We start from the raw sequence: 21,732 nt of genomic DNA, 5'->3' as shown, positions 1-21,732 counted from the left end.
AATACACTAACTGTCAGACATTCGCTATCCAACACACACACACAAGACTAACCACAAGACACTGAGGGAAGTATTCTCAAACACTTCGTCATCACGTCTTGACTCTACTGGCAATTACAGTGGTTTTCAAGGGTGTTTTCATGACTTGTGGTGATAGAATGCTACATAATCACTCAGGAAAACAACGACGAGAATGCAACTGTTTACCTGTGTGCACTTTGACAACAGTCTGCGTGGGAGAAGGAAGAGTTTCAAAATGCAAACCTTACTCCCACTCACTTACTCCCAGACACTCACCGCAAGGCACCGACCACAAAACACTGTGTAGGCACAAGACGCGTCCCTTCGCTGAAAGAAATGGAGGTGCGATCGGTCAGTAACAGAAGTTCATTTAGGTTACTTTATTTTACCACAATGTACATGAAACTTATAACTGATCTGTACTATACAAACTCCATTCTTTGTTTTGGTTCCCACGAGAAGAGTTTGAAGGACTGAGAGGCGAGGTTCAAGAGAAAAGAGATGAGATTTAGGAACATGTTTATGAGCACGTCAGGAGTTTGAAGAAATGACACGAAAAACAAAAGAATAGTGATGATACATTCTGACCATTATTGGGAGAACAGATTAAAAGACAAAAGACAAGGAAGAATTAGAGTTATGGAGAGAAACAAGGGCAGTGATGATACTGTCTGACTATATTAGGTGCATTAGAGGACAAAAAACAAGGAAGTGTTAAATTTATAAAGACGAACAAGGGTAGTGATGATACTCTCTAACCATCTTTACTGCGTTACAGAACCAAAAAAAGGAAGTGCTAAGAGTTACGAAAACATCATTATTGTTACTGTACGATTATAGTTAATACTAATTGAGTAACATACTGCACCTCACTATGTTTAAAAGTTCCCTCACTCTTAAGTTCTCTGCTAAAAGTCCATTACCAGGTTTTGTAAGACTGTCGGTCGGTAGGTTTAGGGATCCAAGACTGAGAGGAAGCAAAACATGAAAGTGAGAAGTTCCTTAAATTCTAGTGAACAAGGATATCAGGTAACCAGGGTTGCATTAGTTGCGCCTCCCTTCCGTCTCGTCCTTATGGTGCGGTGTATGTGGTAAAAGCAGGCGCAACCACCCCGCCCCCACACACACTCACACACCCCGCCCCCACACACACTCACACACACCTAGCAACACAGAATCTCAAGGCCTCGCCAATAAAACGTAACAGGATGACGCTGTAAAGTTTCCAAAATATGGCTTTATTTCGTCTGTCTTTCTTGTAATGATAAAGATCTTACAATACAATCAACAGTGTCAGCTGTTGATCCGCCACGTGTCTGGGCGTAACGTGAATGATTAAGGGAATATCTAAACTATTTAATGACCGTTTATTCACTCATAACCTACACTTCTACATGATAATACGTACATCTGGACTTTCTTCGGCAGAAAATATCAATTAATTTATGATCACTGCATTTATACTTTATTTTTCCTTCAGTCAGAAACTAATAACTCGTTAAATGAGATTAAGTCAAATCACGTTATCAGGCGGTGTGAGATCTAGTCTAGAAGTGTCCCTCACTTTGGGACAGGGAATGTTTAGGTAACCTTGTGAAACTTAACATCAGTGTACTGCATCATCCACACAGATCCACGTCCACACGAAGAAAGGACATCCGCGTAGCCTTGTACTTCCTCCTTACACGCGACACTCGTGCACATCCGCACGGACACTACTGCTAGTCCTCGGTCACCTGCACTCACCACATGCTGGATGATCTGTTGTACAGTTCATGCGAGCGTGGCACACATCAACTTATCCTTATTCGCAATCTTCTAATCTGTACACCCGTGCTGTCTGCCACCACGCCCGCCGCACTCCAACATCCCCGGGCGGCGCTGGTTCACTGCAGGGCAAAGTTCAAGCTTTCTTCGTGCATCGCGTGCTCCGCTGTTCCTTTATTCCACTTCAGTCCCGTGTACTGTCATCACACACACATAGTTTTGCCGCTGCGGACCGTCACTCCGTCACCCTGCCCGTCCCGCTGCCACCACTGCCTCCAGACCTGTCATGCGTCGCCCGGGGCGAAGTGCCTGCTAGAGGAGTGGGCCGCTGGCTCCGCGCGTTCTAGGGCAGGTCCAGGTCAAACATGGAAATCAGCAGTTTGATCCACAGGTCCTTGTGTTGCTCCTGCAGCAGCTCCATGGCGCGGGTCATCTCCAGCTGCTGCTGCTCCGTGCACAGCGTCGCCGGACACCGCCCCATGTTCATCATGGCTGCCATAGCTCGCTCTGTAAGATGTGCACGGGTGTAAACGCCGCCACTGGTGGCGCCACACGCAGTGGCACCAGTCGTCAAGGAAAAGCTCTGTGCTGGTCTGTGAGTTGTGAGGAAGCTGTGACCTGTCAGCCAGGCCCTCGCTGGCTACCTTCAGGAATGACCTACCATTACCACACACCCACACTAACGCCCGGCCATTCACCAACAACCCTGTCTTGGCCAACATCATTCTCGCAATGCAAAAAGTGACCGCAGGAACGAGTACCAAGAGGCAGGGTGGGAGGGCGCGGGCCGTCGCGATTAGTGGGGCGCAGCCTCGCCTCCTCGCCTCCCCCGCCGGTTCACCGCGGGAGGATCGGGCCGGGGCGAGGAGGACCACGGGGCAAGGACGCTGTGCAGTGAAAGTGACCACTGTCTACCTTTCACTCTTGCACGGTGGAAATTACTCTAAAGTCCACAGCGTCATTTTCAAAGGGACGTGGGGGGAGACTTAAGTTCAAAGGCCGCCACACTTATAAGACATTCAACTAAAAATTTCCTGACACAGGGAGAGAATGGAAGGCGGCGGGACAAAGTCGCCGCCATGCACTGGGGCAAGGCAAGCACAGGCGCTGTCCAGAGTGTTACCTGTGCGGGACAGGGAAACAGTGCACTGCCAGGCCCTGCCTGCCAGATTCTTGAGAGAAGATAAGTTTTGGGATTGTTTGTGTGTGTGTGTGTGTGTGTGTGTGTGTGTGTGTGTGTGTGTGTGTGTGTGTGTGTGTGTGTGTGTGTGTGTGTGTGTGTGTGTGTGTGTGTGTGTGTGTGTGTACTCACCTCTGATCTTGACCTGCTCGGCATCACATCTCGTGTTATCAATGAAGCAGTCCACCACAGCCTCCACGCTTGTTCGGTTCATGAAGGCCTCCTCCAGAGTCACCCTGGGTTGAGTTGAGGGCTGAGGTGTGACCTGAGGTGTGGGTTGAGCTGTGAGCTGAGGTGTGGACTGAGCTGTGAGCTGAGGTGTGGGCTGAGCTGTGAGCTGAGGTGTGGGCTGAGCTGTGAGCTGAGGTGTGGGCTGGGCTGTGAGCTGAGGCATGGGCATGGCCATCACCACCGCTACCGTCACCGCCACCGCCAACAGTCTGGCCTGCATCCTGCCTGAGCCACGCGGTCTGAACTTCCTTGGCGTAGGCTTGCACACACTGGGGTCCTGAAGGTGCGAGGGGCGAGGTTACATGTACTACACACACACCTGGCGAGACATCCCCAGAGAGCCAGTCACGCACGCGCCAATGCACTTGAGACAAACATTATAACAAAGTATTTCATCCACGTACCGTTACTGTATTACAGAATGTGTTGTCACAGTGCGCGTGCAAGGCTGCGTGAGGCGGCTGCTGTAAACCTACTTTTTTACCTGGCGCGGGTGTGGATTGCGCGGGCTGGAGCGGCTACTGGATAAATGGCAGTCGCGGCTCCACTTCTTATCTTATATAGGTAAAGGGCGGAGGGGCAGGGCTTTCACCCACTCTCCTATACACGCGTGGTGCTGGACGTGATGCGGCGCGTTGCTAGGGAGCCTTGCTGGGGCGTGAGAGTCCTCAGTGTGGGATGAGCCATTACTGCAAAGCCTTCCATCATCACTACATCACGGTGAGGAGCATTCCCGGCCAGACAAGTGGCAGAAGAGGCCCTCGCCGTGGAGTAACCGAAGTGAAGGAGGAGAGAGAGAGCAAAGAACGTGTATGGCGTGTATGGAGCGGCCGAGTCACAAAGGATCGAGTGTGTGTGTGTGTGTGTGTGTGTGTGTGTGTGTGTGTGTGTGTGTGTTTCTCCTGGTAACTCAAAGACCATCACATACTCCTGTCCTGCACACACCTGTCTCATCACGGTACTGTTCCCTTTGGCCCAGGCAAAGTGGGCAAGTGCAGGTGTCCCAGGTGGCACAGTACAGGCTGGATACAAGTGCCAGGGAGCGGGTCAACAGGGACGCTGCAGATTATGACCTTACACACTGTTTTCACTCTGCCCTCATCATTTCTCCCTCCCATCACCCGAAGGTCACGCAGCCAGGTAGGTACACAGGTAGGTAGATGTGAGTATATTCCAGTTTTTCTCGTTGTATGGTTCTTGTTCCTCATTGTTAGGTAAATAGTCTTTTATTATAGTTCACTTTTTTCGATGTACTTATTTATTTATTAATCTATTATTTTTTTATCTGTTATTTTTATTTATTTATTATTATTATTTTTTCCCCTGGCAGAATGCAGCTCATTTTAGCTTGTTTCCATACCACGACATCAGTTTTATAATATTACTAGTTACCAATGCCCTAACATGGTAACAGTATCGTGCAGGGCCTCCCCACCGCCTCACTCCAAGCCAAATCACTTAGAAACACTGGGAAACTGATCTGAAGGCAGGGTAGCCATGTAGCCATGAGGTGCCCTGGTGAATGACGCCCTAACATGGTACCAGTGTCATGCCGCTAACCTTTCCCCTTCCAAGCCTCACAGAGATACTGAGAAGCTGCTGACCTGAAGGTAGAGTGGATGAAGCCTGGAGGTGCCCCAGTGAGTGGCGCCCAACACGAGGACATGGAAGCCAGTATTCTGCAGTGCTTTTCGCTCTGACGGACTGTTTTCTAAAGCCACCGAGGTGATAAGTCTGGTGGTCATGGATGTTCTTCACCTTTGATGGCGTAGACTCCTTGTCAAACCATCACTAGAATCATGAAAACGAACTTGACAACCTTAACAACTTCCGCTACAGCCTGTTTAAAGTAATTAAAGTAAGACGACAAAAGTTTGAGAATATGACAATAGTACAGCGCCAATTATGCGTTGTGACCATCAAGGTAAAGGGAATATTTCCTTCACCACGGAAACCAAAGATCCCTAGATCCCGTCGAGACACAACGACCGCCAGGTCCCACTGAAACCATCGCCACGCCCCCAAGGTGGTTTTGGGCCTTCCATACACCAGGTCACCACAACATGCCATGAGGGTCGCCCTTGAAAGGACTCACCCAACTAAATCTATCTAGAATTCAGACCGACCGGTTTTCAAGTAGGTGGATAGCCTTGTTTTCAGGCAAACCTCAAGCTAATCCCTCTCTCTCTCTCTCTCTCTCTCTCTCTCTCTCTCTCTCTCTCTCTCTCTCTCTCTCTCTCTCTCTCTCTCCCCGGTGGGATAATAAAGTCTCAAGTCCAATGCATATCTTTGTTTTGACACAAAACAAATATATGTACAAAGTCTCCATCACAGAATTTTCTCTACATAACCATTAGGAACTCAAATTCTTGCTCTTATATATATATATATATATATATATATATATATATATATATATATATATATATATATATATATATATATATATATATATATTTTTTACAAGCAACCTATTAATGTACAGAGCAAATTAACACTTTAAAAATTGTCAACACTTACTGATGTATCACCAACCTTCCTGTAAGTCTTGGTTCGTGTATTCGGTCATTGGCTTCATTAACTGTTGGTCGTCCACACTGCATGTAGTCTACCTTGACCAAGGAGTCCACAATACTTCACAAATAAACGACACAAATAAAAAAGAAAACAAAAAGAAAAAAAACGAAAAATGCTGGTGCAACAAGTCTATCATCGAAAATTAGATCACACACACACACACACACACACACACACACACACACACACACACACACACACACACACACGTTACATAAGGCCGTTTCAAGGTGGAATAAACCCAAACATTCGATCCTTTTTTTTTTTTTTTTACATTGAGTTCAGTTTTAAAGGTTAACTCTTTCCTCCGAGACTGGGTAATTTCGTCATGATTTCGCGGGAGTCACAATAACTGGAAATTTGAACGATTCTGGGAACTACAATATTATGGCTGGAAAACATTTCAAAATTCGCTTCTTGGAACAGCTGACTTTCACCGTCACACTCTCAGGTCACCAATGTTGTTATCTCGACTTGATTAATATTAAGATCAAGATTGCAGCTGTGAGGCATAACTTTCTCAGCAAATACGTGTCATTAAGTTCCACGGGGCAGTAAGAATCATCAACTTGCTAATGTTTTTTTCTCGCACCACTTCCTCTCAGCACACTACTTTGAAACGCTTCTCTCCCTCATATGAACTATTTTTAAAGTCCACATGAGTAATTTGTCATGTCTTCAGTGGTATTTCCTTAACACGAACATATTTTCATATTTCATCACGAACATATTTCATCTCAACACAATTTGCTGCATCACAACAAGTATCTTCCAAATGTCATGAGGGAAAAATACTGGATCTGCGAGAACAATTCTAGGAAAACACAACCAGGTAACTAGAACCGAGAGAGAGAGAGAGAGAGAGAGAGAGAGAGAGAGAGAGAGAGAGAGAGAGAGAGATTCGACACAATAACAAAATAATTATCTCTTACTTACCACCAAGGTCGCTGTTACGTTGTGTTCTTAAGCAGACTGGTCCTAATGGCGGGATATGTAAAAGTTTTATATGTGTTATCAGTCATTATCATAATTTACGCTTTCCTTCTTCCCAGACCTATTCTTGTCACTTGTTTGGAGTCCACCTCGAATGACTGCACTCTGCACGCCGCGCTTCGTCTAAACTATTTTACTGTATCACGATTTTTTCCTCCAATCAAGTTTTTACACACGTTTGTACTTAACTTCCTTGAATATTTACGTAGTTTAATATAAATCAACAAATAAATAAACAAATAAAATATAAAATTAACTTCCTACTTTTTCGTTTTGTTTATTGTATCTTCACGCAAGAAATTTCACAATGTTTTAGTGTTCAATGAAAGACGCTCGTAGCAATAAAACGGTAAAATTCCCTTTCATATCCTCTGAGCTAAATCGATAAATATACAAATAAATAGTACAAATCCCAACTCTACACTCAAACGTTGTCAAGGCGGTCAGAGCAGCTTTGTCACATTGGTAAAACTTGTCGAAGCGTCAGCCTCGCCTTCTTCAGCGCCGCCTCATGGTGATCACGTGCTAACAAGTCCAGCTTTTTGCGGCTTCCTGGTGTGCATTGGAGTGTATGGCTTTTATGCAACACTCATTATCTTAATTTGTGTATCGGTTCAGAGCCTAAGTAAAATAGGGAAGCTGCGAGAAGCGACACGTGGCCGTCCCTATACTGTTTGCAAGTTTTGGGGATTTGTATCAAATTAATGTTACGTAAATGCCATCACAAAAACATCACGTGAAAAATAAAGCTAAAAATAATGATAGTAAATTCACATATGCAGTTTTCTATAACCATCGATCTAGGAGGTATAAAATTGACAGGTTTATTCTGACTGATTGCCATGATGTGCCTTGCTGATATGACACCAAAGCGCTCCAGAAATTTCCGCCTTCTTGCTTCGTAGGTTCGTATGTAAAATTTAAATAATTGTTTTAAATAAACCACAACAGCTAGTGGCAATAAACTGGATCGCTAACAGGATGCGTCTTACTGAAACTATACGAAAGAAGAAAAAATGAAAAAAAAATCCGAACTTCTCTTAATGCCAACTTTGTTCATAATTGATGTTTAATGAACGGCCAAGTTATATATATATATATATATATATATATATATATATATATATATATATATATATATATATATATATATATATATATATATATATATATATATATATATATATATATATATATATATATAATGAAAAACGATAGCTAAAATGTCATTCACAGAAACTTCAATACTTTGTGCCGAGTCTAGATTACTAAAACTATCCAAAGTTCCCTTGTGATATCACGTCCGCAAGCTCGTATAAAAGAATAAAATAATAATATCGAGATACAAGCGACAGGTGGTGTCAATAAAAATACCTTTCAGTAATAAAAGGCGCAGTAGACAGTCACGTTGTCACCTGTCACAACACAAAGCTCCATTACTCTCAGCCATTACTGATTTTACGCCTCAACACCAAGAAGTTTCCTCTCATTTTTCCTTCCCTTCTGAAATATACTTGTCAGTCAAAAACTCCGTGTCGCAGCACTCAATACAAGTTCACAACACTGATGGAAATGTTTGTTTACCACCCGTGACTGAACGACGACTCGCATTTCACGGCGGGAACGGGATCACAAGTACAAACGGCGGTAAATTCAAATAATCTCTCATCAAATACTCAGAACTGTTGGGAAATTCAACATCCAATCCTACATTACATCAGAGACAATATGGGTGCTTTCAGTATTTTATAGTACATTTTTTAAGTGAAATAAACGTGTGATAAGGATTTTTAATATACATATATATACAGATTCATACAACAACCAAATGCAAGTATTTAAATCATTCAACATATTTCAAATAAATTTTCAATAGGCTGCTGGAATTTGGCTACTGTTCAATGCAGTGTTGTCCATGGTAACAATGTAAGCAGCTCATCCTTCAATCGTAAATTTACCAGCAATGTGACTCGTCTGGAAGGTATAAATAAAAATAAAACTATAGATTGCACCAAGTAGCACACGTGTGAGAGCTCACACGTGCGCGCACGCACACACACACACACACACACACACACACACACACACACACACACACACACACACACACACACACACACACACACACACACACAGCTGCATGGAAAGTAACATAACAATACGATGACAGACACACACACACACACACACACACACACACACACACACACACACACACACACACACACACACACACACACACACACACACACACACACACACACACACACATATAACATGTTTAAGAAAGAATCTGATCAAATAAACACTACATATATTTCAACAACTTCAAACGCACTCTCCTTTTTGTCATATAGACTCATCCAATACTTATTATTCATCAGATGTGTCTCTTAAGAAAATATGCACAGAAATAATAACAACAGTAGTAGTAATGATGATGGTAATGATAATAATAATAATAATAATAATAATAATAATAATAATAATAATAATAATAATAATAATAATAATAATAATAATAAAAACAACATAGACCTTACAAAAAACTTCTTCAGAAATGTATGTTCTTGTACCAGCAAAGTTAGATACTGTCCATGATAAATAGTGATAAAAAGTGGCCAGAATTAAGCCAAAATTAACACTTACAAGAGCAAGATTGGCTTACAAGAATGTGATGGATTGCTTGCCAAGGCTACACATTTGACTAACACCCGCTGCCTGCCACACAGTCCCATGCCAAGCAGGCAGAGACAGACAGGGGGGTGAGAGGAACACAACCCACACACAGTGACACCCTCCTCTGTGGCTAGGCATTCCCAATTAGTAAAACATGATCCTTGGTACAAAAAAAAAAATAAAATAAAATAAACGTTAGTAATAATAACAACAGTGCAAAAATAGATCCTGGTGATGCTCTCATTGTGTGAGGGAGCCATCCGGCAGCCCTCCAGAGAAGGTGGCCATCCCCCATGCCATTCTGGTGACTGGTGTGGTGATGCGTGTGGTTACTGATGAATATGCACTGCCCTACTGGTGTACTGGTCACTGGTCTGTTAAGGCTGATCTGGCATGTTCAGATATGTATTAATTCAAATGTAGGTTACTTTGGACCCAAAATGGCAGTGGCAGGATGAGCCCTCAACTCCTTCACCCATCCACACCACGTCACTCAGTCACTCCGCTGGGAAGTGACCCACCAACTTCCACCCTTGCTTCTCCCTTACAGACACTGGTGCCGCCCAGCAGTGGTCCGTGGAAACAAACACAATAGTGATCTGGGATTGCTGTCACCACTAACAGGTTAAAATGCTGAAGGATATCATCTTATCACTTTTTTACATTTATGAAATAACAACAACTGATGTACATGTTTCTACTAACTTTTAAAAACACTGAATAAATTTTATAACAAAAATTATGCTCCCAGAGACTCACAGTTAACAATTAAAAGTACCAATATATTCCCTGATACCATTCTCTCTCTCTCTCTCTCTCTCTCTCTCTCTCTCTCTCTCTCTCTCTCTCTCTCTCTCTCTCTCTCTCTCTCTCTCTCAGGATGCCATACCTCATTATTTGCCTCAAGTAGAAAAGGATTGTCAGTTGGAAAATTTGTGCTCTCTCTGAGTTGTGCAGCTGTAGTGTTGCAACGGTCCTCCTGCTTCCCTGCGTGAGGTGGTCCAGCAGCAGCTTGGTCACCTTTGTCTATGCATGGCACACACACACACACACCTCACTCTGGTGGGGAGGGAGGCCAAGGCTTCAAGTACTTGCTCTCACACTTACATGGAACAGTTTGTGGTTTTTTAAGCTCGAATTAAGGTGAGGAGGGCTGTCGCATATGCCAGCAGCCCTGGGTGATCATCCCTCCCACACACATCACTGCACGCCACACATCAAGATGACATGCACTTGGGCAGGCACGTGGCAGCACTCCGGGACACTGGTGGGGCTTGGCTGTGGGACGCTCTCAATCTGCATTTCTTGATACTAAACACCTCAAGAAATTAATGTTAAGTTGATGATTGATGTCTTTTAGGTCAGAAGTGCCCTTTGCTTCAAGATTATCCTCTGAGCCACTGATGATGATGAATGGTGAGTGGCTGCTTGCCCCAGTGGTTCCCTTCGCAGTGCCACTTGCCAAACGCTACGAAATGACTCGGGCCTTCTTTTGTCACTGTATAAAAACATTAATATTCTTCACCAAAATATCTTTCCCTATGGCAAGTTAAAACATTTGACATTCATACAAACTCTACAACTAGTACAGCAAAAATAAGATGATGACACTTTGAGTTGACCAGGTAAAAATATGGCCAGTCACGAAACTAGCCGCACTCTGAGCACAGACCGGTGCACAACCCACAACACAAGAATGGTACAGTATATGCCTACTGGAGTCAACAAGCTCCCATGCCTTTGAGCACAGCAGATGATACACTTAACATTACACAACTGAAAAATTATCCATCTCCCATGAAATCAAAACAAAGTGAGCTGATATTGGCACAGTGTCTATACAAGATATTTCAGTACAAACAATTTACAATAAAAATACATACATACACAATGTCTTCACACGTAGATTAGTATTAGCTGCATTAGCTATGTACTGGAAGTAAGACAGCCCAGGCAGCACCCCACACACACCACACTTGAGCATCACACGCACCCCGCTAGAGTCTCTGCTCGCTTGGAGCCGTAATATCAGTTTCAGTCTTGCCCCGCTGAGAGGATCAGAATCCACCGTTAATATCAGAAGCCTATTAGAAAAAATATCACAAGTTCCTATACCTTTCAAACCTGCATTAGGTTTTACTGAAACTAAGATTCATTTGATGCATAATTTAAGTGTCTGATAAATTCCATATGTATTTATAAAATCCACAAATATTCTTTATCTAAAATATTCACTTACACTTGTAATATTGAGCCACCATTGTTTACCTCAGACTCTCACTTCACTCATTGTCTGGCATGTCAACATTTTCAGAGCAGAGAGTGGACCACTGTGAGCCCACAATGTAATTTATGGGCAAAGTTTGTCAAAATTTTCACAAGCCACTTCAGCAAAACATTTCGTCATGCATAAAAATCAACTGCAGTTTTAAAAACTTTTGCAACTGTTGCTATGGACAATGAATGACCAAACACTGTATGACCTTCCTTCACACCTGTGAGGTGAGACAGCCAAGTCACAAACACACAGTTCACAACACCCTTTCACCCCACTGAGGTACTCCAGTGGGGTCCAGGCAGGGATATGAGGGTAGCTGGGCACAGGGAGACCCCTCAAGTGACTGGGGATAAAGGACCTGCCTTGGGGAAGAGCTGCTGGTGTTCCCCCTGCCAGCCAGGGGCACTGAAGGGGAGATGCTAGCTGTTCCTGCAAGCCAAGACATAACTCCATTAGCTGAATGTCTTCAAACACGAAATAACATTCATTCTGTCATCCTTCCCTACAAATGAACCAAAACTAGCCAGAGACCCTCTTACATAAAAAACAATCAATCAATCAATCAATAAGACAGTATGAGCCTTACCGGTATGAAACAGACACTTTGTGCACACTATACAGGTGGCTGCTCAGGTGCTCTGGCTCAAGGAACTTCTCATGACACAGGTGACATGCCAACAGGCTGGCTGTGGGACTCTGGGGGAGGGAGGTAATGCATGTCAGCACAGTAGCATACAAAGTCTCTCAAACTTCCTACGAGATGAATGAGCACACTGTGGTCTTTATCCTCAAATGTTTTGTTTCCTTATCTGGACAATATTACACAGACCCTAGTGGAAGCTATTTGAGTTTTCAGGCATGTTTTCATGATTATATGGAGAATTTTGAAAGAATTCTGCATTTTGCACACACTGTGTGTGTGTGTGTGTGTGTGTGTGTGTGTAACTAAACATAGGAATGGCCAATCGTATGTTGGTCAAATGTCATAATCTAAACCAACACACTTTCTGCCTCTTTTTCTCTTCCTAAGTCAAGCAAACCATCTTCAATGCCACAGATGCAGCACAAAGCACACAAGATCTCAGTTTCTCTCTACTTACTAAATCAAGACAATTTATGAAGCAGTATATAAAATTATACAATAATATTCCTTTTATATGGGCATCACAAATAAATCACATGACATCACACCTCACACACCAACACTCACCAATCCTATCTCCATGGAGGACTGAGACTGACTGTGGATGTCTCCCACCCCCACTGCCACCCCAGGAAGGCTGCCTCGGCTGCCCCCGTCCCTGGGCCCAGCCACCTCCTCGTCATCATCGCCTTCTGCACAGGTGACACAGCAGGTAAGAGGTGAACTGTCATGCAACACAACAATTCACACACAGAGCAACACTTATGCAGCAGTGACATGGTAAAGCATTAGTGAGGTAGATGAGACGCAGCTCTTTGCCTTCACCTCACCAAGGTCTTACTGTACTGGGTTGCTTGCACTGCCTGACTACCAATACTCCTCATAATATGAATCTGAATACAGGACCTGTCACACTCTAGGAAAACTGCTGGCTTTCTCTCTCAAAGGGAAAACTTTTGATGGATTCAGATTTACTTCATCCAGCTTTCAGTTTATTCCACAAGTTATTCTTTATGTTCAATGGTCCAGTTTTAGTCTAGAGAATGTGGAGATACATTTCTAAAACCTGCAAGTGGATATATTAACTTTCTTTGAATGACTACAATGACTCCCTCACAAGTCTCCCCAGTCCACATTGACCCACCTGTGTCTTCATCGTGGCCAATCCCCACCACAGGGTCATCCTGGTCATCCTGCAGGGGGTAGTCATCAGAGTTGGTGGAGGAGTTGCTGATGGTGCGGACACGGTGGTGCTCTCGACCCTGCCGGGTCCTCCAGGCGGCCAGCTTGGTGGGGTCCTTCTCATACAGCCTGGAGGCCATAGCCTGGGTGGAAGGGAGGCGTGAGGAGAACATGGTTATACAGCGTCATACAGGCCTTACACTCTGCTCAGTCAAGAAGTCAGAGTTGGCTTTGATAAACAAAAAATATGGAATGTATTAATGATTCCTATAATTTATATAAAGAAGAGGTGATCTCTATAATTAAGGATTTATCCTGATGCCATTATAACATTCAGATATGTTGTATTAAAAACTCAGGAGCAAGATGTTCCAAGTGCAATACACCCCACCTGCAGACTCTCCAGGGAGTTATCACAGTCTGTAGTGTCTATCTCATTGAGGTTGGCACCCGAACGCTCTATCTCAGCATAGGTACCGAAGGGCAGCTTGCCCAGGCACTCCAGCTTCATGATGTGCATCTTGGAACGCAGGTGCTTGGCCAGGTGGCCGTGGATGCGGAAGGCGATCTTGCAGTCGTGACACTTGAAGGGACGGGGGTTGTCGGTGCTGGGTGTCCCGAAGGTCATGTTCATGTTCACCTGGAGAGAGAGAACACCTTGCATGAACACTCACACTCATGTGAAGCATGAAATGTGGTGTAGAGACATGTGCAGTGCAACACACAGCCTGGCCCTCTCTGGTCACCTTGTTGAAGTGGCTGACGGAACGCTTATGTTTCTGCAGGTGGCCATTGGTCCTGAAGGAGACGGCGCAGGAGTCGCAGCGGAAGGGCCGCTCCATGTAGTGGATGTTCATATGGAGGCTGAGCTGGGCAGGCCGGTTGAACTCCTTGTGGCAGAAGGTACACTTGCACTTCCCATCATCGTTGGTGAGCCTGAGAGGGTGACGGCAGTGAGTTACCAGCGGTCTGAACACGTTCATTTCAGGTGACAAAAAATGACAACAGAAATTATGGTTTACTTGACTGTTTCAGAACAAAAGGCAATGGAAACTAGTGCCACAGAGAATTCTTTCCTTATAACAATGGATTACCACATTCCCACAATGGTCTGTTCTTCCTAGACCTTATAATAATACATATTTAATTCAAAGGAGTTCCTGTGAAACAAAGACAAGGACATTTACCTGTTGAGGGAGGATGGCACCACCCCGCTGGGTACCAGGAAGGCTGTCTTGGTGTCCAGTCCCCCGCTGTTCATGACGGTGAGGTTGGCAGGGGGGGTGGGCATCCTGGAGGCAGAGCTGCTGGCAGAGGAGGAGGAGACCTGGCTGGAGGTGACAATGATGGCAGAGTTGGAGATGGTGGTGGAGGTGGTGAAGGTGCTGGTAGTGTTAGATGTGTTGGAAAGAGGTGCTGGGGGACTGATCCTTTCCCCATCCTTGCCCTCCTGGCCTGCGGCAGCAGCAGCAGCAACCTGCTCCTGCCCCTGGGACTCCCCAGGAGGCAGGTGGGGGGATCCTGGGGAAGCATCTGAGAAGCTGTACTGCTGGCGCTTAATGGCTGTGTCCCGGACAGCCCGCTCCCTGAGGTAGGCATTCAGCATGGAGCGACTGCTGCCATTCTCAGTGCTGGGGTCCAGCACCACAGCGGACACCTGTGGTGCACGCTCTGTGGTCTGATAGATGGACTTGAGCAGGCTGGACGACTCCGTGACAGGGGACAAGATCTCTGAGGGGTGCTCCCGGATAGGGGTGGAAGGAGAGGGAAGGCCGGGTGACTCCAACAGTGCTGACCGACTCAACACAGGCAGGAAACTGGGCCTGTGTGGGGCACCCTTGTCTGCTGACCCGCCTCCCACCCCGCGCCGCACACTGAGGTCCATGGGGCAGTCCCTGGAGGATTCCACACGTGAGGAGGGACTGCTGGAGGATGGTGAGACAGAGGAGGATGGAGGAGAGGACAAGGAGGAGGAAGAGGATGTGACAGTGACAGCAGGGGTGATGGTGGTAGTGCTGGTGGTGGAGGTGGAAGAAGGTATGGATGAGGAAGAGTTGGACAATGAAGTGGAGGAAGAGAAGGATGGAAGAGAGGGAGTGGCAGTGTGCTGCATCACCAATACTCCAGACCTGGAGGACGGGAGGCCTGCGGCACCTGTGACATCCCCGGGGCGCGTAATGGCAGGGCCGGGGGCACTGTGGGAGGTGCCGGGAATGCCAACAGAGGTGCCAGGGTTGATCACCCCCTGGCTGTGGTGCTCGTGGGCATCCTGGAACTGGTGGCCTTCCACAGCCGCCTCATCTTCCTCATCCTCATCCTCGTCATCCACATCCTCTTCTTCATCCTCGTCTTCATCCTCGTCATCGTCTTCACCATCCAGGCTGTCAGGTTTCCTCTCCTGCTCAAGTTTATCCTGTGGATCAAGAGACAAACTCACGACCATGCACTGCCTGACACCATGCACCACTTCACCTTTTTCCCTTAGCTGGCTTGCTTTACACATGAAAAAATGTAATTTATACCTGTGATTTAATTACATATTTCTTCAAAATTACAGAAATAAGTGATGAATGACTCCCACATAGCACCCAGGAATGTCTGCAGCACACACCTGCCAGGCCAGGGCTGCCTCATTGACGTGACTCTCATCCACCACGGTGGGCACCGGCACCACGCCCATCTCTACACACCGTTTGTAGTGAGCCTTGGAGCGCAGGTGTTTGGTCAGGTTGCCCTTGGTCTTGAAGCTTTCATGAAGAAAACCACACATTTCAGATTCACTTCCAGACATCTCATACTAACACACACACACACACACACACACACACACACACACACACACACACACACACACACACACACACACACACACAACAGCTTCAGTGTTCCCACCGAGAAGATACTATAAGCAATGACTGCTTACCTGAAAGTGCAGTGGCTGCAAGCATAGGGTCGGAGGTCAGTGTGTGTGCGGCAGTGTTTCCTGAGCATGGAAGGCTTCTTGCAGCGGATGCCGCAGGTGCCACACACATAGCGGCCACGGCCACGGCCCCGCACATAGGTGTAATCCTCGGTGCTCTTGAAGCCGCCCTCAAAGATCTTAATGCGCTTGTTGCTGCCGATGCTCTCCGTCCCCTCACTGTCATCACTGCTACGACCAGGACAGTCCCCACTGGTGTCCTCGGCCTCTCTCTTGATGACAACGCCAGTAGCCTCCTCCGAACTGGCCTCTGCGGCCTTGGCACTGCCTGCACTGGTGGGCTCCTCACTCTTTATCTCGGGTGCCTCTTTGTCCCCTTGCTTGGCCTCCTCCTCCTTGTGCTTCTCCTTCTTCTGCTTGAATGTCCAGTAGGAGGAGTGGGTCTGGATGAGGTCAAGCTCCTTGGGCTGGGCCACAGTGAAGGTGCGGTCCCGCTTGCAGGACTGGTACAGGCTCATGGCAGGGTAGGGCACCAGCTTGAAGGGGTCCTCTGGTTTGATCTGCCAGTTGGAGTACATGGACAGCTTGGAGTTGGGTCCCTGGGGCGCATACATGGGCTGTTGCCGGTAGATGCAGCAGTAGTAGGTCTTGGTGGACACCTTGTGGCCGAGGTAGGTGTATGCTGAACCATTCAGGAACATCTGCACGCAGCTCTTCTTAGGACGTGGTGTGTCGGGGCTCACCAGGGTGGTGCCCATCAGAGCCAGGGACGACTTGGGAATAAAGGGCTGCGGCTTAAGGGCCAAAAAATTTGGACGTTTTCTTGGGGGCAGAAACTCTTGGTCGGTGCCATCACTCTTGCTGGGGGTGTCTGACTGGCGGGGTTCAGGGGAGGCAGCAACCCTCTCCGATATCTTGGGTTCTGGAGGGGCAGGGTGCAGCTTGGTCTCCTGGTTGATGGGCTTCAATTCCGGCAGTCTGGGGGAACTGAGGGAGGGTCTAGGTCTGGGGCTGAGGAGGTCCTTGTGGGGGAGGTGTTGGGGAGGCCTCAGGGTGCTACCCACAGCTGGACCGCGTTCCCTCCCGGGGCTCCTGGGAGGCTCGCGTGGTCTTGGCACAGCCAGACTTGTCTCCCTCACAGAGCTGACTGGGACGGAGGTGATGGGGGTGCTGAAGGTCACGCAGGTCTGTGACGGGAGGGTGAAGACAGCTGGCTGTCGTCGCTGGCCCCCGTTTGGTAAGGGACACACAGGGCTGGGCTGGGAGTATGGTCCAGGGATGCCAGGCACGTGTGGCACTTTGGTGTCTCCAAAGGGTATGAGAGTAGGCAGTCCATGCTTTGGGAGTCCCTTACCCACCAGGGGATCTTTTTCTTTGTCCCGAGGCTGGGAGAGGTTTGACTCTGCCTCTGGGGCTGCAGCACGGCCCACACTACCATGTATTACCCCTGATGAGACCTGCCCCTGAGACCCTGGGAAAGGAGGAGTGAATGAGGCTTTAGGGGGATCTGCCGGAGACCGGGGTATGTTCTGCTTGAGGTTGTTGGATGCAGTGTGGGCCGGAGTGGTCTGGGGGTGGAGGAGGGCTGGATTAGGGACTCTTGGACAGTAGTTGGTGAAGGACAGGCTACCCAGGTCAGGGGTAGGGATGCCGGGAATGGCTAAATTTGGGAGCTGCAGGTGGGGTGCAAACTCTGTAAAGTAAGGAAAGGATGGGAAATGGCTGCCTTCAGCAGGGTAAGGGGTGGTGGGATGGACAACCTTGGCAATGGTGGGAGTGGGCTGCTCCTTGTGGTGGGCAGCCGAGGTCACCAGGCTGGGAGTGGTCTTGGTGGTTGTGCTGAGTTGACTCTCCACCTGCACCATGGTGCCACCTGAGTGGAGGCTTGATTTAGCAATGGTCACCACCACAGACGTGGGCACTGAACTCTCTGCCTTGGCCAGGCCTCCTCCTCCTAACTGCTGTGGGGGTATGCAGATTTCCAAGGCCGGGCTGGCCTGCTGCCCGGGGTCTATCCTCATGGTCTTGCGTTCGTGGCCGTCACAGATCTGCACCTCGCCTCCAAACAAATGGTGGTTCTTCAGCTTGCCAGCCTCAATATTCTTGGGGTTGAATGCCAGGGACCGTTCGTCTGGGGCTGACTGCTTCCTCTTCTTAACGTGAGGAATGGTGCCGTCGGGGGCAGACCTGCTGCGGTGCACCTTTGGGGACTGCTGCTGTATGTGGGACTCTTGAGAGAAGTCCTCCATCCCACAAGAACTCCGTGAGGAACTCCGCTCAGGATCTACAGAGTCAGGCTTTACGTGGAGATCAAGTGCCACGTCCTGCTCCCCAACCCACCGGCCGCCCTCCCCATTTTTGATCAGCTCTGGGGTGCCCCTGTCACTGCCCAGCCCTGACCGCTGGCCACAGAAGTGGTGCACATGGACGTCCAGGTCCTCCAGTGTCCTGCAGGGCATCCGGCACCTGCTGCACAGGAAGGGTCCCGCCTCACCGTGGGACACAAACCGTCCGCGCTGGTCCACAGAACCTTGGGGTCCCAGCAGCAAGTTCTTGATAACCGAACCTTCAGGATTCCGTGGGTGATGTTGCCTTTGTAGGTCTGCTTGGTCCTCCATTGGGCGAGGGGGCCGGCTCTTGGTGAGGTCCCTGGGGATGCCAGGCCCCTCGGACAGGCACCTCTTCCTTGAGACGTCATAGAGGCCAGACTCGAGGTGGGGAGGCGGTGACTGAGAGTAAGAGGTAGTGAGTCCTGGCAATGATATGGAAGGTTTGGAAGCACTGGCCGTAGGCTGAGCAAGAGGCGGGTGAAGGGTGGCGGGTGGAAGACGGGGACTGTACGAACACCGGGATTCAGCCAGCATGGCCTCTGTGGTGAGGGAGTGACTCCTCTCCCTGAGCTGACCCTGCATGGTTGAGGCAGGCACGCTGCCCTTTGAACTCTTGGTGACGGGGTCAGCCAAACTGCCCCTCCGGCTACTGCCGCTGCCGGAGCTCTCACTCTCGCTTGAGGAGGACCCCAGGCTGGGCTGCCTCTTGTAGCGACGGGGCCACAGGGTGTGGGTTTCTATGATGGCCTCGTTCTCCACAATGAGCTTGTTGATGTGTTGCCCTACCACTTCCGGGCTGGGAGGCTCTATGCCCTTCCACAGAGTGACACTCTTGAGGGAAGGCGAGGAGCTACTGGGGCCAGTGATGCTAACGTCCTCCTTTCTCGGAGCTGAGCGGACTTCCTGCGGGGGCCGGCAGTGACGAGGGAGGCCAGGGTGGCTGGGGTGAGCACCAGGATGATTAAGGGTGGAAGAAGGAGCATGATATGTTGAGGTGATGGCTGTGTGTCCATCAGGAGGGTCCCTTGGGGGCGTGGTCTGGTGTTCGGCTCTCGGGGGTGAGGCCTCCTCCTCACCTGTGAGGTATGATGGCCTCACCCGGAACTTGGGCTTGTATATGGAACTCCCATGGTCCCTGGAGGCCTCTGGGGCTCCCTGGGCAGCCATGGAAGAGCTGGGTGGGTCAGGGTGCCTTGCCAGGGAGACGTCCAGTGGGAGGCACTGCTGACCGCCGGGGAAGCGGGTGCCCTCCTCTCCATCCCCATTGTCTCCAGATTCGACTGCCCCATCACTGCCCTCGGGGCCGTCCAGGCGCAGGGCGTGGGAGCGTGACCGTGTGTGCTTCAGGTAGTTGCTCTTGGTCTTGAAGGCAGTGCTGCACTGGCTGCAGCTGTACGGCCGCTCATTGGTGTGTGTCCGTTTGTGCTTGTCCAGCACCGACGGCTTGGCACACCCCATCCCGCAATACTCACACTTGTACTTCCCTCCCCTGCCATTCCTCCTCCTGGCCTCCTCCACCTCAGGAGCAGCGGGGCTAGTGGCTGCTGCGGGGGTGGAGGCTGGAGGGGTGGCCAGCAGGCCATTGGTGGGGGTGAGGGGTGTCTCTATGCAGAGAGTGGAGGCCTTGATGGGGCCAGCTGGAGCCTCCCTCTGTGGGGGAGGAGGGTGCTGGTGGTCAAGGGCCTCCGAAGCTTCAATGGGGGCTCGCTTGAACTTCTTGTGAGTGTAGGTGACATTGCTGGAGGTGTTCATGGGGGCTGCACACGTGATCACACCCATGGGACGCATGGGGCCGGCACAACCCTCGACATGTTAAGCTCTTCACTACGGCTCCTCACTGGGACACCTGCCGCCCACTCTCACCTGTGGCACAGAACAAAGTCACCAACAACATAGACAACAACAACAACAACAACAACAACAACAACAACAACAACAATAATAATAATAATAACCATTTTAACAATGATAATAATAATAATAATAATAATAATAATAATAATAATAATAATAATAATAATAATAATAACAAAACAACAACAACAGGTTTCATAATCCCTCTTTAAGAAAAGCGGTAAAATGTTCGCGGCACACTGACCATGATGGCAGAAACAGCAGCAGGAGAGGAGGCGGCTGCGAGGGCGACAGCAGGAACAACAGCAGTGGCAGCAGTGGCGTCGGTGGGGTGCGGGTGGAGGAGGACAGTGCCGCGTGGCCTGAGCAGGATCATCACCATGGCCTTTGTCTTAACCTGGAGGGACAAAACATTCAGATCAACAACTACAATTATGACAAACAACATTTACCAGGAAGCTACGTACGGGTGATATCAAACACGGGTCATTATCAGCAAGCATTAGGAGCAAGAACCTTTCCCAGTAGGCTAAGCTTGTCTGTATCACGTTCTGTCTATCCCCTCCACAAGAACAACACTTTACAACTAAGCCATTCGCCTAACTCATAACAATAAGAAGCTATTTTCATGCACTGACACCTGATATTTTCAACATTTTATACAAGTGAAAAAATAAATACTAAATAAATAAAATATAAAGATTATTTCAGTATCTTATATATAAGTTCATGTGTTCGCTTTGTTCAACACACCACGAGAGAGAGAGAGAGAGAGAGAGAGAGAGAGAGAGAGAGAGAGAGAGAGAGAGAGAGAGAGAGAGAGAGAGAGAGAGAGACTGATATATCAAACAAAACCATTGAAACATCATTCCCAATTCTATTAAACCCATTCCCGTCATTCCCAGTGCTCAATGAACCCACACCACCTTTTGTAATTCCCTTGTGAACCCTGCCCCATCATTCCCACACTGCTGCGCGCCACGCCACCACACGCCACTCCTGCCGGCTGTGTGTTGTCCTGACGTCACGGCGCCCTCCACCAATGCGGGAATCACTGATAAAGCGACAAGGAGATAG

At 48.1% G+C, this 21,732-nt stretch overlaps 2 protein-coding genes across 11 annotated transcripts in view; both read right to left on the bottom strand.

The window, feature by feature from the left end:
- Positions 1–386: 386 nt before the first annotated feature.
- Positions 387–4,104, bottom strand: LOC135093429 (beta-mannanase/endoglucanase A-like). Of its 3 annotated transcripts, none has more exons than XM_063992707.1 (3): positions 3,604–4,104; positions 3,101–3,476; positions 387–2,295 (listed from the first exon to the last, which is right to left on the bottom strand). In XM_063992707.1, exons 2-3 carry the CDS (start codon positions 3,417–3,419, stop codon positions 2,132–2,134), a joined length of 483 nt encoding a protein of 160 aa, XP_063848777.1. In that variant the 5' UTR covers positions 3,420–3,476; positions 3,604–4,104; the 3' UTR covers positions 387–2,131. The 3 variants fall into 3 exon arrangements, with proteins under 3 accessions (XP_063848777.1, XP_063848778.1, XP_063848776.1); XM_063992708.1 differs by having other exon boundaries at positions 3,676–4,104; XM_063992706.1 differs by having other exon boundaries at positions 3,684–4,100.
- Positions 4,105–8,545: 4,441 nt separating this feature from the next.
- Positions 8,546–21,732, bottom strand: part of LOC135093428 (transcription factor HIVEP3-like) — a 39,802-nt gene continuing 26,615 nt past the window's right edge. For 2 of the 8 annotated variants that reach the window (XM_063992703.1, XM_063992704.1), the window contains exons 2-11: positions 20,900–21,052; positions 16,475–20,664; positions 16,163–16,298; positions 14,739–15,964; positions 14,298–14,487; positions 13,943–14,191; positions 13,514–13,694; positions 12,937–13,061; positions 12,313–12,422; positions 8,546–12,155 (exon numbers count right to left, since the gene is read on the bottom strand). In XM_063992703.1, the coding sequence (XP_063848773.1) occupies positions 12,146–12,155; positions 12,313–12,422; positions 12,937–13,061; positions 13,514–13,694; positions 13,943–14,191; positions 14,298–14,487; positions 14,739–15,964; positions 16,163–16,298; positions 16,475–20,589 (6,342 nt within the window). In that variant the 5' untranslated portion in view covers positions 20,590–20,664; positions 20,900–21,052 and the 3' untranslated portion in view covers positions 8,546–12,145. The remainder of the gene's footprint in view (positions 12,156–12,312; positions 12,423–12,936; positions 13,062–13,513; positions 13,695–13,942; positions 14,192–14,297; positions 14,488–14,738; positions 15,965–16,162; positions 16,299–16,474; positions 20,665–20,899; positions 21,053–21,732) is intronic. The other 6 variants (XR_010263352.1, XR_010263355.1, XR_010263356.1 and 3 more) reach the window with 6 other exon arrangements.

The sequence above is a fragment of the Scylla paramamosain genome, chromosome 43 (genome assembly GCF_035594125.1).
Source record: "Scylla paramamosain isolate STU-SP2022 chromosome 43, ASM3559412v1, whole genome shotgun sequence".
NCBI lineage: Eukaryota > Metazoa > Arthropoda > Malacostraca > Decapoda > Portunidae > Scylla > Scylla paramamosain.
The sequence above is the reverse complement of the archived record's forward strand: the minus strand, read 5'-3'. Positions and strand labels throughout refer to the sequence as shown.

What these genes read in the sequence shown, in the direction of transcription:
- LOC135093429 (XM_063992707.1), bottom strand. Translation starts at nt 3,419, where the DNA reads ATGCAGGCCAGACTGTTGGCGGTGGCGGTGACGGTAGCGGTGGTGATG. An exon ending in CGAGCAGGTCAAGATCAGAG is followed by an intron (nt 2,296 to 3,100) that starts GTGAGTACACAC and finishes CACATCTTACAG; the next exon opens with AGCGAGCTATGGCAGCCATG.